The following is a 20499-nucleotide window of genomic DNA, read 5'->3' on the forward strand; positions in this document are numbered from 1 at the left end:
TCTGATATTACTATAGTGTGTTTTCAACAAATTATGTTTTAAGACTTACGATGGTTCTTCAGACACCATTGCTCCATCTTCCAGCTCTTGTGCCTGCTTGTACCATGGCAGTTTAGCTTCCACAGGAAGTTTCTCTAGAGAACATACACAGGCACATGAAAACAAAAACCATATAGCTATGCACACTGCTTTGTTTCTGTAAGCGACTATATCTGCATTTCTGTAATGTTCTTGTGTGTATGGATGTACATGTGCATACGGAGCTGCACAGAAGGAGGCAAGGGAGAGAGAGAGACACTCCACTATGATGCAGAATATATAAAGAAATATAGAGCTTCAATGAAGAAAGAAAATTTGTTTTTATAATGCTAGAATGGCAAATTAAATGCCATTTTAGAGGCAAGCCAAGTGGTCTACACAGGTGGGCACTTTAGCAAAGTATTTTTCAAAAACTCTTCTAACATCCATGGGGAGAATCAGGTTTTCATCTACACTGCAGAGCTACAATATTCATGGGGGTTGTATTGGCTTTGAGTTTTGTATTTGCACAATATTTGCACTGCCAATAAGTGTACTTTCCACATGGAGACAAATAATTGGAAATTGCAGTGCACCAAATTCATCTGCTCAAGTAACTTTTGTGGGGGGGGGGGCAGCCCAGGCTTAAGCATGAATTAACCTCATGTAAGCCCCCCAAATAATGCTTATTGGGGGCCTAAGTAATACATAAACCCTTGTGAAGACCGCACCCCAAAAGACTTAACAAGGGGGGAGAAGCAATCTCCATAGTAACATTGTTGCTGACTCTACAGCAGACCTTCACCAACCTTGCATTGGCCCTGTGTGTATCCTTAAATTTTACAGCCTCATAAAGTACATTAAATTCACTTTTGATAGATTATGACACTGAAGAAAATCCACATCTGATGACTGATACTGCAAGAAACAGAGAAAGCAGAGTGAAATAGTTCAGTGATGTTCTCTGACTCTAAGCTTATCAGTTCATCAGCTATGTGGATTTTTAAAAAATGAGTTGGATATTTTTTTCTGTCATTTCTGATAGAAAACAGCACAGATGTTTTTTATTCTCCAAGATCTGCACAAAACATAAGAAGTTGCTTTTGGGGGGAAAAAAAAGCACTTTACGAGCCAAATTCTACTTCCACAGCAGTGTGAATTCGGAGTATCTGCACTGAAGTCAATGGAGCTGTTCTGGTTTTACAGTGATCCAAAGGGAGAGCAAGTTGGGCACAATTTCTCTGAAATCAGCTCTGCATTTCTTCTGAGTCGTTTGGGTCAGGATTAGAAAAAAACTGATAAAAACACAAAGAGTGGCATTGAGCCCTATACAGAGAACCAGTGCAGGGTCTGTGTACCATCTGAGTCCCATTTAAGCCTTTTGGGTTTAAGTGACAGACACACCTCGCCCTGCCCTGCTGCAGGGGATTAATTTCACCCCAAATACATGAGAATTTTCAGGAACCTGGTGCATACAACACTGGATTTTTTATATAAACATGCAAACTACTGAAACCGTCAGTAGCACCATTAGCAATGTACAGGGATCCTAACTTGTCATTTGATTTCACAGCTACTGCAGCTTCAGCTGAGCAATACAAAGTTGTTTGGGAGTAAACCAGTGGCTGGGAAGAAAGGGTGCAGTAACAGTTATTATGCCTTCACTTCCAGAAATAGCAGGCCAGGTTTCTACTCTGATATATTTATTAGTGACATTTAAGGATGAATATGTGTCAGCACAGCTCTTAGTTTACCACATTTGTTATCCAAAATATGTAAGAGATATTTTTATTTATATACCATACAGCTTATTTTTATGAGCTTTGGAAGGCCAGGTCTTACTCACTTGCTTTCCTTGTTGAATGCAAAGTCTTGTAAAAAGCGGTTTGTGCTTTCCTACACAGCTGACTGCAAAGTGACTTTTATTTTAACCTTCCCTTTTTTTGGAGGGCGGGGGGCAGTGTTATATGTTGGTGGGGAGAAGCAGGTCAAATCAATTCCAATTAACTGAACTGTAAAACACACTTCTGTGTTAGAGATGTTCACTTTGATTAATTAACTTGTTACAAATAATGAAACAAAAAACAATTTTGAAAGTAATTTAGTGAAAAAACCAAGACTTTGGAGATAAAAGAAAAGCCCTCTGCTTTTACAATAGATTCATGTTTTTAGCCTAGTACAAACTCAAACCCTATGCCCTGTGCTGTGCAGGAGGACAACTATATGAACACAAAAACAATCAGGAGTCCGGTGGCACCTTAAAGACTAAAAGATTTATTAAAAAACCCACTTCTTCAGATGAATGGCATGCAGAGCCACTGAAGAAGTGGGTTTTTTACCCACAAAAGTGTATGCCCAAATAAATCTGTTAGCCTTTAAGGTGCCACTGGACTCCTCGTTGTTTTTGTGGATACAGACTAACACGGCTACCACTCTGATATATGAACACAGTGGTCCTTCCTAGCATTAAAAACCACAAATCACTATTTAAGTTAGGGATATCTTAAATTTTCCCTAGGATTCTCCAGTACCTTATGAGGCACCTAAGAGCTTTAATGAGCAAAGAGAGGGATAAGTTTCAGCAACTGCATACCCTTTGTTTTTATTTAGCAGACATGTATTAAGATAAAGACTGCTCGGTATTTTTTTCTTATAATCTTGACCAGCCATAATCACTGATTTTTTACCCTGTGGTAATCCATCTTCAGAATGCAATGGCAGGCTTTGTTGAAGCGTTGACTAGCAGATGCATACTTTGCCACAGGTATTGACTCGTTCAACTGTAATTTATAACTCTAAATTTATTAAGCAAATCACCTCTTTTTGGATAGATTTCTAGCAAGATTCAGCCCTGCAAGTGCATGAAGCAGGAAACTGTATCACCCGGCCCTTGAAAGGGCAACTGTGAAAGAGGAGACATTTGACCTGGAAAGGACAGCAGAATGTATTTTTAAAATCATACCAACCCCTTCCTACTCCCAAAACAAAACTCTATCAAACCAAAATGCTACACTGCATGCTCAAGTCTCCCCTCTGGGGAGCTGATAAGAGAAAGAATGAACTACGTGTCACAGATGTTGGTCACATCACTTAATGCGCTACTGGAAGGCACTCAGAGATTATGTTGATCAGGGTGGCATAAAAACCTACATAGAACAGGATAGAATAGAATACTGGATCAGAAGAGTAATTTTGCCATGTGGTTGGGGTTCTATAAGAGCCCCACCAGCGGAGGTTTCATCTTGGAATTTGGTTCTCTCATTTATCATGGGCCACTGGGTATGGAAATAAAAATTCCAACTTTCTCCTTTCCATTTGCTGCCACTAAAAGGTTATAGGCCACTTTTATTGGATTTCAACCATTTAAGTGCCCTTAATGTGTATTATCCGTAGTGATTTACAAAATTGTATTAGTTTTATTTATGAGTGGCTCGTGTCGGGTCTGGAGCCTCCAACTCAGAGAAATTAAGGTCATATTTATCGTATTTTAGCCAGGAAAATTTCCATTAAAAATAAACTCACACCACACACCTGGGAAGGCTATATCCATGTGGATGTGTGTGTATATATAAAAAATTGTAGAACCATGTGATAATTTATCAAGCACCTTTGACTGCTGGCCCTGCCCCTTACTCCATTTACCCCAGGATTTACTCTTACATTCCAACCCCATGAGCAGCTTCATAAAGCTGCCTTATAGAAATTAACATGGCTCAGCAACTTTTCCTCCTCCCCTCAACCAAAGTGGGGAATTCCTCCCAATATCCCCACTAAGGGGGGACATGATAGAGGTATATAAAATCATGAGTGATGTTGAGAAAGTGGATAAGGAAAAGTTATTTACTTATTCCCATAATACAAGAACTAGGGGTCACCAAATGAAATTAATGGATAGCAGGTTTAAAACAAATAAAAGAAAGTTCTTCTTCATGCAGCGCACAGTCAACTTGTGGAACTCCTTACCTGAGGAAGTTGTGAAAGCTGGGACTATAACAATGTTTAAAAGGGAACTGGATAAATTCATGGTGGTTAAGTCCATAAATGGCTATTAGCCAGGATGAGTAAGGAATGGTGTCCTTAGCCTCTGTTTGTCAGAGGATGGAGATGGATGGCAAGAGAGAGATCACTTGATCACTGCCTGTTAGGTTCACTCCCTCTGGGGCACCTGGCATTGGCCACTGCCGGTAGACAGGATACTGGGCTAGATGGACCTTTGGTCTGACCCGGTACGGCCGTTCTCATGTTCTTATGTTCTTATCTCTTACTGTCTGAGGCTCAAGACAGAGACTATTCAATTCTGCAGCAGCCAAGGGTTCTCTACACATAAAACTGTTGTGATTTTCAAGTCTGTACAATCTTGCAGCCTGGCTAGTAATAGGAGCTTCTCCATGGGACATACAGTGCTTGCTTTTAGCTTAGTTAAAGCTGCTGATTTGCCTGAAGGCCATTTAAACTTATGCGTAACTTTAAGCTAGTCACTTTAAACATTTTTGTTTCCCTTTAATAAAGCACTATGGGCAAACTTTAGCCTTGAAGTAGTCAGTGAAGTTGCACCCACTTACATCAGAGCTGAATTTGGATTTTTTTCTAGGTTGGTGGCTCACCAGCTGACAGTAATAAGATCTGTTTTGTTTTGAAAGATCTACAAGTTGTCAGCATTTCAAACACCACCACTTACATTCAAACTGGTACAACAACGGCAGTGTCTCTCGATAGAAAGCCATGAATTACTGCATTCAGACAGACTTGGGAACTTGCAGTCAACAAGCAAAAACAGTTCCTTAATGTGGCAGAGCTGTAAAGATTCATCTGCCTTTTTACCTTTGGGTTTGTAGCAAGGAGTGGGTACAATGCATTCTTCTTTTATGTGAGGCTTTGTTTTAGGGCTGCAGCCTCCTGTGTGCATCCCTCTGTGATCAATGCAGAGAACCACACGGTATCTCAGCCCCTGGCCACATGTCACAGTGCACTGAAAGAAGAAAAGAAAAAGTACAAAGTAGCAATTTAAAAAAAAAACCCAAAAAACACAGACAGACAGACAGACATACCCTGTGGGAAAAATGGAGTATACAGCAATAATGTAACAGCATTAGAGGGCAAAACTTGGATCAGAAATAGCCTATATTGGCCCATAGATTACTTGTTTGATACTGGTTAGGGATAAAGTTGACAAATATTTACTGATTTTTCCTTTCTGTTCTGCACAGTTGTTTGATTCAGAGATTCAGCTGCTGGATTTCTCTCTCAGTGTCACTCTACTAACTCTCTCAGCATTGGTCACTTGGCCTGTGGTCATCAGTCCCATACTGGATGTATTCACTAACACCTTGTCAATTTCATCTGTGGTCACTCCTGCTCTGCTTGGACAAGGCCCTGGAGTTTATGGGTTAACGGGCATAATAACTAAGTATTCTGGAACATGGGAACAGAGTGTATAGAGTGGGAAACTATTTGGGCTTTAAATTCCATGCATTTTCTCAAGTTGAATTCTTTTATATAGCATGTCATTTTCCCCCAGGATAGTGGGTTTCTTAAGCTGCAAGCACCAACCAAACAGGAGAGAGCAGAGAGTAATAATAATGCTTTGCACATATCTGCAATCTTTAATCTGAAAATCACCAAGCACTTTATAGATGATAATCTACCACGCCCCATATTTTGGTAAGTTAGGTAAGTTTTTAAAGTCAGTTTTATAGGTGAGGAAACTTAGGCATAAAGAGGATAAATGACTTGACTAAGAGCAGACCTGTTGGGATAGGACCCAGACCTCATTTCCTTCCAGTCTTGTGCCTTCAGCACAAGTCTTAAAGAAAAAGAAGTGAGTCAGGGCTAGACAAGTAGGTAGCGACTGTGCTACTAAGTGGTGATTACAGAGCAAAGAGCCTCCTGACTATGCTTGCATGGCTGCTTATATTTCAGACTGCAAAGCGGCAGTCCAGGATATTTGACTTGTGGACAAAGAGTACGAGATAAATGTGTATTAGAACGTGTCCATGAAGAGCTTGCATCTCTCTGCATGTGCATATATGTTTCTACTTCATCTTTTATATCTGATTGTTATTTAACATGTCTGATCTGATCTGCTCTTCCATTATTCTCCTCAGCTAATGTTATAAATCCTGAGTATTCACTCTGCAGTAGGATAAATGCCATTGCTTGAAGCAGAAAGATCAGAAAATTCCACCAGGTAAATAAGCTTAGTGAATATTCTTATTCTACGACATTCTCACACACAGGGCTTTGGAGCGCAGCCCGGAGCTGGAGCGCGGAGCAGGTCCGGAGCAGTGGAGCTGCAGGTTTTTGCCTGGAGCTGGAACGGAGCTGGAGCACAGCTCCAAAGCCCTGCTCACACACATTAACAAAACATATTTGTTCCCAATGCCTGGCTTAAATACAAACAACAATGACAACAAAATCCAACAAAACACTGTGTACCGGAGACCACTCCTGGGCCAGCCATTTTGGGCAGTCAAATATGTTGCAAGGCTGGACAATGGGCATCTTTGGTGTGTACATGCACTTCCACTCTTCCACAGGGCTGATGTGCCCCTGAATGTCCTCCTCCACACAAGAGACTGTGCGGCTCTGAATGCCCCCTCCACATGAGGAGGAGCAGGCTGTCCATGGAGTACTCTCCCATCTGCAAAAAAAAAAAAAAAAAGGCATCAATGAAGGGGTAAAAAAAACCCAAATGCTTGAAATTTCCTTGCGGTCTTTTTTTGTTAAGATTATTATTATGAGCAAAACTTGGTCATTTATATGTATGGCCCCAACAACCAAGTACTCTTACATCTGGCGCCTTTAAAAGTTTTCTTGCCATTAGTATTTAACTTATAAGATGTTCCTCCTTCTCCCCCACACCCAGTAGTCCAGGTTATTACCATAGATAATTTAACTTATGTTTATTAGGGAGACTATTACATCTTGGCACTATGTGCCACATATTGGGAGACCCAAGTTCCAAATTGTTGAAAGCTCAGGGCATGTCTACATGTAAAATGTTACAGCGGCACAGCTGCGCTGCTGTAGTGTACATACTACCTATGCTGATGGGAGGGATTCTCCCCTCGGGTAGGTAATCCTCCTCCCCGAGAGGTGGTAGCCAGGGCAGAGAAGAAAGTTTCTGTTGACCTAGCACTGTCTAAATGGGGACTTAGGTGAGCTTTATGCCTCTGCTCAGGGGTGTGAATTCGTTGACACCCCTAACCGATGTAATTGAACCCACTTAATTTTCTAGTACAGATCAGACCTCAGTGTGCTATGAAGTTGATGTCCTTTTCATTGCAAGGGGAAAGAGCAATGCCATCCTGAGCTGCTAAAGCCATCATATGCACAGTGGGTGAGGGGAAAACAAAGATGGAAGCAATTTTCTCAAGAGAATAAAATGAGTGTGTGACAAAGTGTGTGTGAACAGGAGATAGAACTATAGCTAGCGTTACACTGATATGGTTACTGACTATTAGAGAAAGACAGGTTAGTTTGGGAAACACTGTTGCTTTTATCTGACTGCTATTGAGTAATGAGAAGAATATTTTAATTTGATTTATAACAAGTGACATTTTGTTGAGAAAAAACAGTGAAATGTGTGTGCTCTGGCTGTTTTATGAGAATGTCTACATATATATACATATACACATAGATTTCAGAAAAATATATATACTGTATATATGCATAAACAATGTGTGTGTGTGTATATTGAATACACACAAATGGAGTAACATTGATTTTCTTGAAGCAGTTGTATTAGCCATTGTCACACATAGGATCAAAGACTAAATGGGCCCTGGGTCTGATCCAGACTGGTGATTCCTGTATATCTGCCTGCACAGCAAATATATATTAGAGATAGTCAACAGTATTCAGTGAAACATTTTTCCTGAAGAAAATGCCTTTTTAATTAAAATGAAAGTTTCTGCAAAAACAAAACAAAGAAAGTCTGTTTTTTCTGACAAACAAAAACAAAAATTTCATTTTTAGAAAAAACTAAAATCCCCCCATCCCGAATTCTTTATTCCGGGAGATAACAAAAAAAAGGCAATTAAAAAGCAAGAGAGGTGCTCCCCAATCAAAACAAAATCAATATTTTAATTAAAAACAAATGAAAAAAATCACAGAAAAATTCTGACAGGATGAAAAATTTTCAATTCTTCTCAAATGTTTCACCAACTGCACTTACCTTTTCCTGACCAGCTCTAATGTATGTATATTTGCACACACACTAGCTAATGGCTGATTGCATTCTATAAAGATTTTATTGACAACAGTGTGAAATGGCCACATCATTTACCAGTGGCAAAGCCATAGATGCGTTATGTAGCTCATCTCAAAGGAGTGCCAATAAAACTGTTACACCAAACCTTCTATTCTGCAACTACGACAGAAGTTAAAGAAAAGGTACTTTTCGAACTTAGTTTTAAAGTATTTTGCTAGGGAGTCTCCCCCGGTAGAGTCAGAGTTCCACTGGAGCCCACCTATACAGGCCTAAAATTGGAACTAACAAACAAACATTAAAAAAGCCTCTAATAATTACCTACAATAACTTTTCCACACATAAAAGTGTGATGATTGGAGTCTGAGATCTTGGGACTTTCGACGGGAATCCAAGTCTGCCCTTTTATGGAAACTTTCCAGCTGCTTTGTGCTACCTCAATACTACAAAGCAGCAGAAACAGGGGGCCAAGAATTGGCCCTCAGGCACTATATCAACATAAAATTTTTGAAAGGGTTTCTGGGATCATGGCTCTCAAAAGCAGAGGTCACAGTTACCTGAGACTTAGGGAGGATTACCAACTACTAGGAATTTGGGAACAAAGTGGTGCCCAGTGAGGACTCTGGTACCAAAAGTGCGTATTACATGCAATGGACCATGTCCTCCTCGCTCTGTGATAAAAAGCAAAGCAGAGGGAAGTTCCTGCAAAGATTCCCTCTCAGAGCTCATCCCAACCTGCTCCCAACCTTTCAGATCCCGTGGAGCCTTGCTACCTACTCCACTTGGTGATAACTAGCCTTGCAGTGACTAGGCTACACAGACAAGACAATATGGCCTGGGGCTGTAGGCTCTATAGGTCCAGAGGAAAGAATTTGCATCCCCCTGATCCTGGCCCTGCCTCAAGTCTTCCCAAATCCTCCCTCTAGTCCCTTTAACCTCAGCCTATTCCTTCTCCAAATGGATCCTAGACCTGTCACATCTGGAGTGGGAGTGGTGATGCTAAGGAGGTGTCTGACTCTGATCCATGCACAGAGGGTTCCAATCCATTTGTGGATTTAGGGGGAGGGAAATGATACCACCCATGTATAGAATGGTGGTGGGGTTGGAATAGTGGATCTAAAGGGATTGTTATAGGTTGAGACCTAAAGCCCAGAAAAGCTGAGAAGCACTGCCTCGGGCCCTTGATCATTTCCCATGGACTGATATTTTCTCTCTTTTTGTGTTGCTGAAAGGAAAATACTTCAGGGCATGTCAGTCCTTTATTCTGGATTTTCTTCAACTGTTAGAAAACCTCTGTCTGGCTGCCAGGTTCAGGATGCTTTTTGCTCAAATACAGTCCTTCCACTGTTGACTGTTGCTGGTTTGTCCTGTGATCTATAAAATTCTGTCTCTTTCTCTTTGTCAATGTTCAAGAATTTTGTTCATAATTAAGACAAAATACTTTTTACCTCAAGACACTCAGATCTTATTAATGACTGTCCTTTACACTCATTTTTAAATCTTTTGTAAATTTTTGAGGGTGGTGAGTTTTTGTTTTATAGGAAAGAGAAAAGAGGCTTCCAGAAATGAGGAACAGGAAGTGTATGTGTGTGTACATATATAAGAGCATGTATAGTGAGATAAATGACCAATATATTAACTCTGTGTACACATGTAAACATGCAGGCACGGGAAAAGAAACCTTAACCTACTCAATATATATATCTAATATTACTAGAAGGTGAGAAAGACAGGCATTTGGCATATAAATATAAACTATACAAATGACAGGTCAGTGGTGACAATGTGAGCAGCAGCCACAAATGCAAGCAAGAGCTGTTTTCCTCCCTGTCCTCCTACTCTGGGAGGTCTGTTGTGTGGTCCTCCACCATATTTCAAATCTGAATGCACTGCCTTTGTTCACACATTATAGCAAAGCTCTGTGGTACCTATGGTAGGACTCACTGTGGTTGGGGAGGGATCACTTTCTCAGCAAGGTGAGTAACACAATGGCTAGCAGGTGCCTTTAGTGCTAGGAGGCCCATGACAAACAAACTAACAGCAGGAAACAAAGCAGAAAAGCAATATTATTTCAAGCTATTGCCTCAAGACAGTGCAGATTCTGGTTATTGATGGGCTTGCTTCAACTGGGAGAGGACCTTTGTTAGCGCTCTTACTCTTACTTTATTATTAATACAATCACCAATGTAACAGACTTATATTTCCTGTTCGTTTATGTTCCAGGTTTCCAATGGCACACAGAAACATAGCTAATAACATGAGATTTTCAAGCACCCCCCTTGTGCTTTAAAGACATTCTTAACCATAAGGTAATTAATAGGATATGTCAGAACTCTCTTGCATTGGCCATATTTTTAACAGAGAGTGTCAGTTCATCGCAAGCTGAGGTGTAAATTTATGATGCTCTAGCTTGCTGCACACTAACTGCTGTATGGAACTTGCTATGGCTCACTAAAAATTCCATAGTGTGCTTACTTTTAGTAGATGGTAGCGGGGTCCACCCAGCCAGTTAGTGCTTGGCAAGCTATAGTGCTGTAGATTTACATCCCAGCTTGATCCTTCAAACTCAAGTGAGTACATTTACCCATGGAAGGCAAGCTGGGTGCAAACATACGTAAAGAAAAGTTACTCGTGTGGAAATGTTTGCAGGATTGGACCTTTGAACATTATTCATTTAAAAAAAATAAAACCCCTCACAATTAATAAACTTGTGACTTTTTAAAAATAGAATTTAATACACAAAATGGAACTACAGAATCTGGAGTTCTACTTTCATAGCAATATAATACACTATGGCATACGCTAAACACTTTTGAGGGGGAAAAGCTGAACAATTAGTTAGCCACAAAGCCAGTGCTTTCGGTACCATTCATGGAAGGGCTGGAGGGTGCGGGGGGGAGGGACTCAGAGATAGATATCCAGTAGACAATCAGACTGAATTACTGCTTCAACTTACTTTGATGTAATTTTAGCTCTGCTTCAATAGTCTTTATAGCAACAAGTTTAGCGCTTGACCAACTCATGATTATTCCATAGGAGAGTTCAGAACAAGGGGCAGGCAGCATCAATTGTCTTAGTTCTACAGAAAAGCAGCAATGCAGGAAAAAAGCAGTAAACTTATTTGCTAATCCTAGCATCTGGTTGATTGTTTTACATACCGAGGAAGGGGATGGTAGAGGTCATAGGGCATGATCTGCTTGTATCCATCACTGTTAGGAACAATAATGCCAACCCTCTGAGTAGAAGGTACACATAATAAAACAAACACTAAATGATTACATTATACAATTGTTTTTACATGGTATTAAAAAACTGTCAAAATATTCTACCTACATTGCTAACGTTTTGAAAACAAAATGTAAGAAACCTTTCCAGAGTAATTCTCGCAGTTCACAAGTTGTTCTACAAGTTAACTGCTTAGCATACCAATTAACCCTCTGCTTCTTATTAAGCTACCCCACACGTGACCAAAAAGTTGGTTACACTGTTACAAATGACACTAACAAACACATAAATTCTCTCTTCACTTACACAGTAATTACATGCCATGAGAGATCATTTTTACTAGTACTCTGAAAACATACATTAGAGCTTGATTCAAAGTCCATAGAAGCCAATGAAAAGACTCCCATTGACTTCAGTGGGCTTTGGATCAGACCCTTACTTAACAATTACATGGTTGTTTCTGCCCTGCAGATGAAACAGTTCACTGGATTTACAGGAACTTGCAATGCATAACTAAGGGCATTTTCCATGCAGGGATCCCTGACACTGGGACTCTCATCTCTCCAGTCCAAAGAAATTCAATTGTGTTCTTCTTCAGGGCTCATTTATTTACTTGGCCTTTTTGGAAGAAGTGTTTGTGTGGAGTGAGGAAGACTGAGCTGTTGCATTTTTTGTTGTTGTTTAGTGACTGTTTTTGGAGAGTTTATGGCATTCTTGTCTGATACGATATTATTGTTCATGTGTCTAAAGATTGCGATAGGCACTTATGTAAATCAAAATATGTAAAAACTAAGAATACCATGTAACATGTGAACATTTATGAAGTTGATTAGTTAAAAGGTTGACAGCACCTAGGAAATGGCCACTTGAAGGGGGGAGGGTAGCAGGAAGGTTTAACTAGAGGGGTCCTATTTGGTTAGGCCAGGATTTTAAGTTTTGGTGGGGTGATGGGGTTTGATGAGCTTCTTGCCCGGAGTGACTCCCTCCCTGCCATTGGAAGCTCTCAATGACCCTTGGTCGGTGTTCCCAATGTCACCCATATACCATCCATTATCATTTTGTCAGGATGGGAACCTGCCAGAGGCTTGAAGTAGGAGCTTGTGGAAGAGCTGAAGCAAGTCACATTGGAATGAAGGATCTGGATGTAGAGGCCAAGGCTGGGATGATTTTAGAGAGGATTTGATAGCTAAGAAAGGTTGGGTGAAAGCAGATGAGGGCATCTGTTAGGGGAACGGGTAAGAATAAAGAATTGAGAACAAGTATTCTTCATCCTCGGGGCAATGTACTGAAGAGACGTTCTCCAAGAGTTAAAAAGGATCTTGGTATGTTCTGTTCTCCTTTTGATGGGCAGTGTTTATGTGGATAATTTCTCCACTATGGGAGAATAGATCCCACTGTATTTCCACAGTGAGGAGTCACAGCTAGGTCAGTGTGATGGAATTTTCCAGCTAATGCATTAGAAGAAGCTGAAGCCACTAAAGTGTGTGAAATGAGAACTGGACTGCTCTCTGTCAGGTTAATAATTCTCTGACATGACAGCAGTTGTGTGCGCACATTGAGAGAAGTCCGTGCCTCCTCATCGACTTAAAATCTGAGAGAGTTCCAAGATTTGGGTAGGTTTGGAAAGGGAAGGATGGATCAATTAAAGTTTGTTCAGTAAGCAAATCATTCCAGTTTTGTTCCGACTGAACAGTGAGAGGGGTACTGATTTGGGAAGCTCTTGGTAATATTGTAAATATAATGGACATTTTGTAATGCTCTTGAAAAGTACACCCTCCTCCCCATCTCTCTGCTAGTGCTGCTCCAATCAAAAGTTGTTACCTCACTCCAGCGCCTCAACATGCTGAGAAACATACAGGAAAAGATTAACAGCAAGTCCAGAATTGAAGAAATGGTATTGCCAATGAGGCTACATAGTTTGAAAGCCAAATGGGTTTCAAATCCTAATTTGTAACTCTTTGCAGTAAACAATTAAAACTTCTAAATAAGTTTTTCTTCAAATAAAACTTGGTTTGAACAATTAGTCAGGAGACTGGGTCTTGAGGTTACACACTGCCACCCCAGGGCTGTTGTGAGGATTAATTAATGTTTGTAAAGCACTACTGAAGGGCCAAACAACACTCTTATTTGGGATGTACAGAGTATTTGACATTGTAAAGCACTTTGAGGTGACAGTTTGTATTTTCATTCACATGTAATTTGTATCATATTGTTTATTCAATCACTGTGTATTTGGGAAATATTGTCAAGGGACAATAATACCATATCATAAATTCTGCAGCAAAAGTGCCAGAGAGAAGCTGAAAAATTTATTGAACTAAACCCCAGAACGTATTTAGCCTATTCCTTTGACAACTTTTACTACAATGACTTTGCTTTACCGTTGTTATATGCTGACTAAATCGCCCCACCCCCGTGCACAAAAACTACCTAAGGGTATGTCTGCTCTGCAATCTATGGTGTGACTGCAGTGTGCGCATGCACACACACACACCCTAGCTAGCCTTGATTTAGCCAGCGTGAATACAATAGCAGTGAAGATAAGGCACCACGAGCTGAAGAAGCCCACAGCCTGGATGTGTACTGGAGTGGCTAGTTTGTACAGCAACTTCGCTGCTAATGATATCTCTACAAGTGCTGTGCTCATATCTCTGACTGCAGTGTAGACATACCCCAAAACCAGTTCCCAAACAGGGATATGCATACCCTTTGGAGTACACAAAGGTCAGGATCCGGGGGGTGGGGCTTGCAGGACGGGTTTATGGAGGGAGTCGCAAGTGCAGGCCCAGCATTAAGGGGTGGCAATAGGGCAACTGTCCGGGGGCCCAGAGAAGCTAAGTTACATGCTTCAACTCTGGGTGGTGGGGCTCAGGCTTCAGACTCCTGAAAGGGGTAGTCAGGAAAGGCTGAGAACCACTATCCCAAAAGACACAAAACAATACAAGATGATTACTGTAACATAACTGCATCCTAGCTAGCCAGTTTACACAATGTAGCAATCAAAATAAACAAAAGCGATTCACCAAAAAAACATTTACTTAAAGATTTTCTCTACAGTTCTGAATTGTCCGGTTTCTGACTCAGGATATTTCTAGGTTTTTAAAACTCTTCTTAATCCATTGTAGCATCATTGAAATTAATGATGGAAGAGATCTACAGATCACGGACCCTGGCTCTGTTCACTTTGTGGTACTCTGACCAAGCCAAAGGGATGCAGAGCTGCTCTAGGAGGGCGGTTGGATATTCCTCTGATGTAATGGAATCCCTAGGTGGCGTGAAGCTGCCATAACTAGTGCTATGCCACCTGCTCCCCATTTTGGGCATAAGGAGCAAGTGAGAGGGGTGGAGACAGAGTAAAACGTGCACCAGAGGCAGAGAAGTCTCCCGGGGAATGCTTCAGCCAGTATAATTTAAAGCAGCTCCCAAACTGCACTAAGATATATTGGGGTCCATTTTGGTCAAATGGAAAAGTGTCTTGACCCACCATTCCTCACCCCTAGTTTCTGCACTAAGCACGGCTCAACTAGACTCAGGGGGCTGGGCCCAAAACGTTTAGGTGACATTTAATGATACTTTGGAATTCTCATATATGGAGGGGTGGGGAGAGAAAAAATTGTTTTATAAGGCTGTTGTGGGAGTAACAAATGGGACTTTTCATGCACCACATGACACAATCCTACTCCAGCAGGGGCATGGGCATGGACTAGATTTTAGAAGGCTGTCCTCTCGCTAACATGTAAATGATGTTTTCTCTCACTTGACAAGTTGCTTGACAAGACACTGCAGTTTTGCTTTATTTCTGTGTGGAACCTGGCAGGTTTGCTCTTCGAGTGCATTTGCCCAGCTGCCTTGGGAATGAAACATGCCAAGACTGGGTGCACTACGAAGGCCGGCTATTTACCTAGAATGCCCCTTTTCACTGTTAAAGCCATAAAGTTGGTCCTAAAAGCTGCTACTGTTCAGCTGTATGGAAAAGCACCACTGAACCTCCATGTGATGAATCTACCTTCTAGACAAGCGGGGCCTTATTCAGCCCTATGTCAGTGCAGGTGCTGACACAGGGATACAGGGTAGGCAGAGTGCCTCTTCCCCTGTTCACGATGACCAGGGGCTCAAACAGCCCCTGGGTGCTTATTAAAGCAGATCTCAGGGACACAGATTATCTGGGACACAAGCCTGTCCAGGCCACACCCCCTCTTGCCTCTGATCTGTTGCCCTCTTCATCAAGGGCTCATGTGAAAGTGGCTTGGAATATGCCCGCAGGGGGAAATTTACACCTATGGAGACAGTGGAGCATTGCTAATGCTAATAACCAGAGGCTAACGATGGTCTTTTGTCTGTCTAAATGGATGCCTATTATTAGTTTAAATCAGAGATAATCTTTTAGGGGCTGGAGCCCCCCTTTGTGGGGGATCTGTACCTGGGCCCTACATGTACTTAGAGCAATTGCTGCATCCCACCTCTTCCCCATTCCCTCCCATTTCTCATTTTTAATGATTTTGCTGTCCATTTGTGACTCTTATTTTTCCTCTTCCTTGCTCCTCTGTGAAGCCACCACTTCTTAATCCCTCTCTCCAAGTTCTCTCCCCAGATTCCTCTTCACTATCTCTCCTAGATCCCACTATGAAAAATGTGGCCAGGGACAATTCTCCTAATAATCAGGAACTCTGGGGTCTGCTAGGTCCCTAGCCAATAGACAGTTCTTCTGGCTTGGGGGTGAATTACAGAGGTGTTTTCTTCTTAGGAAGTGAGTGAAACATGGAGAGAAAAATCATTGCAAACTAACTAGCATGCACATCAACCCCTCAGCTGCCCCAAATTTCTGCTGATGTTTAGTGTAATCCCCTGAAAACAGTGTTTGCCCCTTTCTTCTCCTATAGATCCCCGGTCTCCCCTCCATCCCTTGTGGCTTAACTTATCTCCCCAAATGGCTTCCTCCCATAGCTCAGCCCATCTGCCCTGGAGACTCTGAGTGCAGGCTCCTCTCCTGGCTGTGAGTGCCCTCTTCCCCCGAGTTCACTACATGCATCTGGCTCCCAGATCTGCCACCTATTGAGCTGAGCACAGTTCTAGAAGCAGCTGCAGAGAGTTCGAGCTGCGAGCAGCAACCAGCAGGAAATAGAGAAGGGGACTGCCAAGCAGTTGTCTTCCTCACAATCTCAGGATAGTGCGCACATGACTTCTCTGTGATGGGCTCCAATTGGGTCTGTTCTCACCTAACCAGGACTGCTGGCAAGAATGCTGGCAGCTTCCCCAGCACTGCTTACTGGAAGGATCTACACAGGAGGCAAGGGCAGGATCTCCCGGTTCCTCTGAACTGTCTGTGAGCTCCAAAGGGAGCAAAGAAGAAAAACTTGGCTGAGCAGCTGCTTGAAGAGAAGTCAGGTTGGTGGCTTAAACAGAACCACTGGGCCATCTCCTCTCCCTGGTTTCAGCCTTCTAGCTAAAGAGCACTGGAGGTCACTTCTGCACAGAAGGCAGGAATCCTGTAGATCCCTCATCCCCAGTTCTCTCCCCCAATCTCTGCAAGACTTTCTGCCCCCACCCCCAAATCACACTGGGCTAACTGGAGACAGAAGCAGCCCCCTTAGAAATTACAGCTTCCCTTTTTTTCTTTTTCCCTTTTTTTTTTTTTTTTTTTTAAACACCATGGTGCAGGCTACACGGCTCCTGCAGTTATGCAGCTGGAACTGCTGTTTCCTACCCCAGGGCTCTGCACTGAAGGGGTTTAGATCGTAAACTTTTCAGGGCAGGGACTCTGTCTTTTAAATAACATTCTGTAGGTCATCAAGCATATTGTGAAAAAGAAAAGGAAAAAGAAAAGTAAAAAGAACCAATGATAGTTCAACTTGGAGTGGGGTGTCACTCCTGTGGAACTCCTTGCCAGAGGATGTTGTGAAGGCCAAGACGGTAGCAGGGTTCAAAAATCAGAGGGGTAGCCATGTTAGTCTGGATTTGTAAAATGCGATAAAGAGTCCTGTAGCACCTTATAGACTAACAGACGTATTGGACCATAAGCTTTTGTGGGTGAATACCCACTTCATCAGACACATGTAGTTGAAATTTCCAAAGGGAAGTATAAATATAGAGATAATGAGCTTAGTTCAATCAGGGAGGATGAGGCCCTCTTCTAGCAGTTGAGGTGTGAACACCAAGGGAGGAGAAACTGCTTTTGTAGCTGGCTAGCCATTTACAGTCTTTTTTTAATCCTGAGCTGATGGTGTCAAATTTGCAAATGAACTGAAGTTCAGTAGTTTCTCTTGAAGTCTGGTCCTGAAGTTTTTTTTTGCTGCAGGATGGCCAATGGGAGGCCAATGGGAGCTGCTGGAAGTGGCAGCCAGTAAGTCCCTTGGCCCATGCCGCTTCCAGCAGCTCTCATTGGCCTGGAGCAGCGAACCGCAGCCACTAGAAGCCACGATCGGCTAGACCTGTGGACGGGGCAGGTAAACAAACTGGCTGGCCTGCCAGAGGCTTTCCCTGCACAAGCGGCGACCCCAGTTTGAGAAACACTGAATATAACTATCTGAGATTACCACGGTTTCCCCCAGTCTTAGGAGATATCTGTGTTAACTAATGATTGATAATGGCTTTTTAATTCAAACTTCAGTATGTGAGTGTAGCAAAGTGGTCACCCGCTCCAGCCCTGAAGGGCTGCCCCAGGGAGCCAGAAGACTAGGCTGATTGGGGAAGCAGCCACAGCCTGGGTCATGCCACAGCTTGCCCTATAAAAGGCTGTGGGCCAGGAGCTCAGAGTCTCTCTCTCTAGCTGTGGAGAAAGGAGGACCTGGCTGCCTGGGAAGCTGAGGAGGGTACCTAGGGTGGAGCTGGGGAAGGGCAGAGGTAGCTGCGGAGCTCCAGCCTAGCAATGTCCCAGGCTGCAGGCAGAGTTTAGGGCCCACAAAGAGTACTAGGACTGCAGAGGGGCAGCCTAGATACAGGCAGAGGCATCTGGCTCAACCCCCTTTGCAGTGAGTGGGGGCTAAATGGAGACTGGCAGTAGCCACTGCGGCAATATGGGGACAGGGGGTTGGAGGTTCCTCTGGGAGGGGAGACCCAGAGTGACAGGGTACTGCGGTGGGCAGAACCCCTGGCAAAGGGCACCGGGGTCCAGAAGGGACACGGGGGCCAGTGGCAGGTGAGACATCGACCTGCAGAGGGCGCTCCGGGCTGAAAGGAGCTAATTCCCTGGACGACCAGCAGGAGGGGCTGCGCCAGTGAGTTGTTGCCCCACTACAGCGAGCAGCCTACTTCTAAAGTAGAAGTACTCCCATTTCTGGAATCTAGATCATCATGCTTAATCCCTAACTATATAGCCAAAGGACAAGTGCCTTACGCTTCACCAGGGTCAAAAAGCCACAAGCGTAATATTATATTTATTAAGTTGACAGTGCCTTACATCTGCCAGGTGCATCACAGATAGGTAAAACCCATTGTCGGCTCTCTAAGGAGCTTATGAAACTGAGCTGATTGTCAGTGGCTACTTAAATAGTCATAATAAAAAACTGCAGATCATTTTGAGAAAGCCAGCTTCTCTCATATCTCTGGCTCAGCATTCTAGAGTGTCTCATACCTAGATATTGGTGGATTCTCATCTCATCTATCTAGAGCTATAATGTCTTGTCATCGTAACAAATGAAAGCAACCTCCCAGGGGTGCATCTCTTTCATTTTTTCTTGCAGAAATGTATTGCTAGCATTTACAGGCCACTACTACAGACTTCTGAAGACCATTTCCAGAATCTGTATCAGACTTTCTGAAGCCCTCAAAAAACTGAGGTTAATCAAAAGTGGCAAATGACTTTTTTTTTTTTGAGAAGGGTTCCCAGAGTAATGTCGTGGGTTCTGATTAGGCTTGGCAGTTTATTTAGATACCTTGGAATGGGTATTGTCAATTTAAATTGGGAAGCAGCAAAAGCACAAAAGTTACTTTTCTTTCTGTGGCAGATATAATAAAGTCTCTTAAAATATGCTGTGCCACCAATTAAAACAGAAGATGTCAAAATCAACAACATTTTCATCTAGTCTAACTTTTCCATAGTGATTCAGATGAGGTCTGACATACATAGAGATTAAAATTAGCAGTATCGTCTTCCACTAAACCACAGCAGAATATCCATTGCAAACTGGCCGTTTCTACACTAGCGAGCTTACAGCAGCACTTACGCGGTTGTGTCACTGTAAGATTGCTCGTATAGCTGCTCTATGCCAATGGGAGGGAGCTCTCCCATCGACATACTTAAACCACCTCCAACAAGCGCCAGTAGCTGTGTCAGCAGGAAAGCGTCTCCCACCAACATAGCACTGTCCACATTGGTGCTTCTGTCGGGGTAACTTATGTCGCTCAGAGGGGTGTTTTTTCACACCCTGAGCAACATAAGTTATACTGACGAAAGTGCTAGTGTAGACATAGCCGATCCCAGCAGTTAACTCTCTTTCTATATTCGCTGGAGTTTCATTCTCAACAAGTGCTTGATTAAAATAGCCTGCAATCAACTAACATATCTTGCTCTAGGACAGACAGAAATCTGAGTTTGGTGCTAACACTAGCATGGAAACTCTTCTCTGCCATGTAGCTTATTAACTGCTGCTGATGGCACCCTCCTTGTTTCCTTTATCTTATCTCATCCTTTAACATTAATTACCACTTTTACACTGATGTTACTCAACTGCACATAGCTTTTAATACCTTCCAACCCACCCTCCCTGCCTGTCCTAACACAATCATTTTGTGGCTTCATTTCAGATTCCTTCAGCAATATGCAGCATTTCTGGTTTTTACCTATGTCTGCAAAAGAAAACTGCTTCTTCAGGCAAGCAGAGCATTCACGAGCACAATCCTATTTTATCCGTCCTCCAGTGCAACTCTAATGACCCACTTGCTGCTACTCTGGTATCATCCTTGACTCTAACCTCATTCTCTTCCCATATTTCCTGTGCCTACAGACCTGTATATCATCATCTCAACTGCATTGCTCATACCTAGTATATCACAAATTCAATTCCACCCCTACTAAAATCCTCATCCATACTTTCATATCCTCTTGCTTT

At 42.5% G+C, this 20499-nt stretch overlaps 1 protein-coding gene across 5 annotated transcripts in view; it reads right to left on the reverse strand.

The window, feature by feature from the left end:
* The window catches only part of ADAMTSL1 (ADAMTS like 1), a 703248-nt gene that overhangs the window by 129116 nt on the left and 553633 nt on the right, over window positions 1-20499 (reverse strand). For 4 of the 5 annotated variants that reach the window (XR_007773162.1, XR_007773160.1, XR_007773164.1 and 1 more), the window contains 4 exons: window positions 11386-11436; window positions 6454-6658; window positions 4840-4987; window positions 50-134 (listed from right to left, as the gene is read on the reverse strand). Coding sequence is in view for 1 of the 5 variants with exons in the window: in XM_050944097.1 (XP_050800054.1) it covers window positions 50-134; window positions 4840-4987; window positions 6454-6658; window positions 11386-11436 (489 nt within the window). In the remaining 4 variants the exon portion in view is untranslated. The remainder of the gene's footprint in view (window positions 1-49; window positions 135-4839; window positions 4988-6453; window positions 6659-11385; window positions 11437-20499) is intronic. The other variant, XR_007773161.1, reaches the window with a different exon arrangement.

The sequence above is a fragment of the Gopherus flavomarginatus genome, chromosome 3, assembly GCF_025201925.1.
Source record: "Gopherus flavomarginatus isolate rGopFla2 chromosome 3, rGopFla2.mat.asm, whole genome shotgun sequence".
Lineage (NCBI taxonomy): Eukaryota > Metazoa > Chordata > Testudines > Testudinidae > Gopherus > Gopherus flavomarginatus.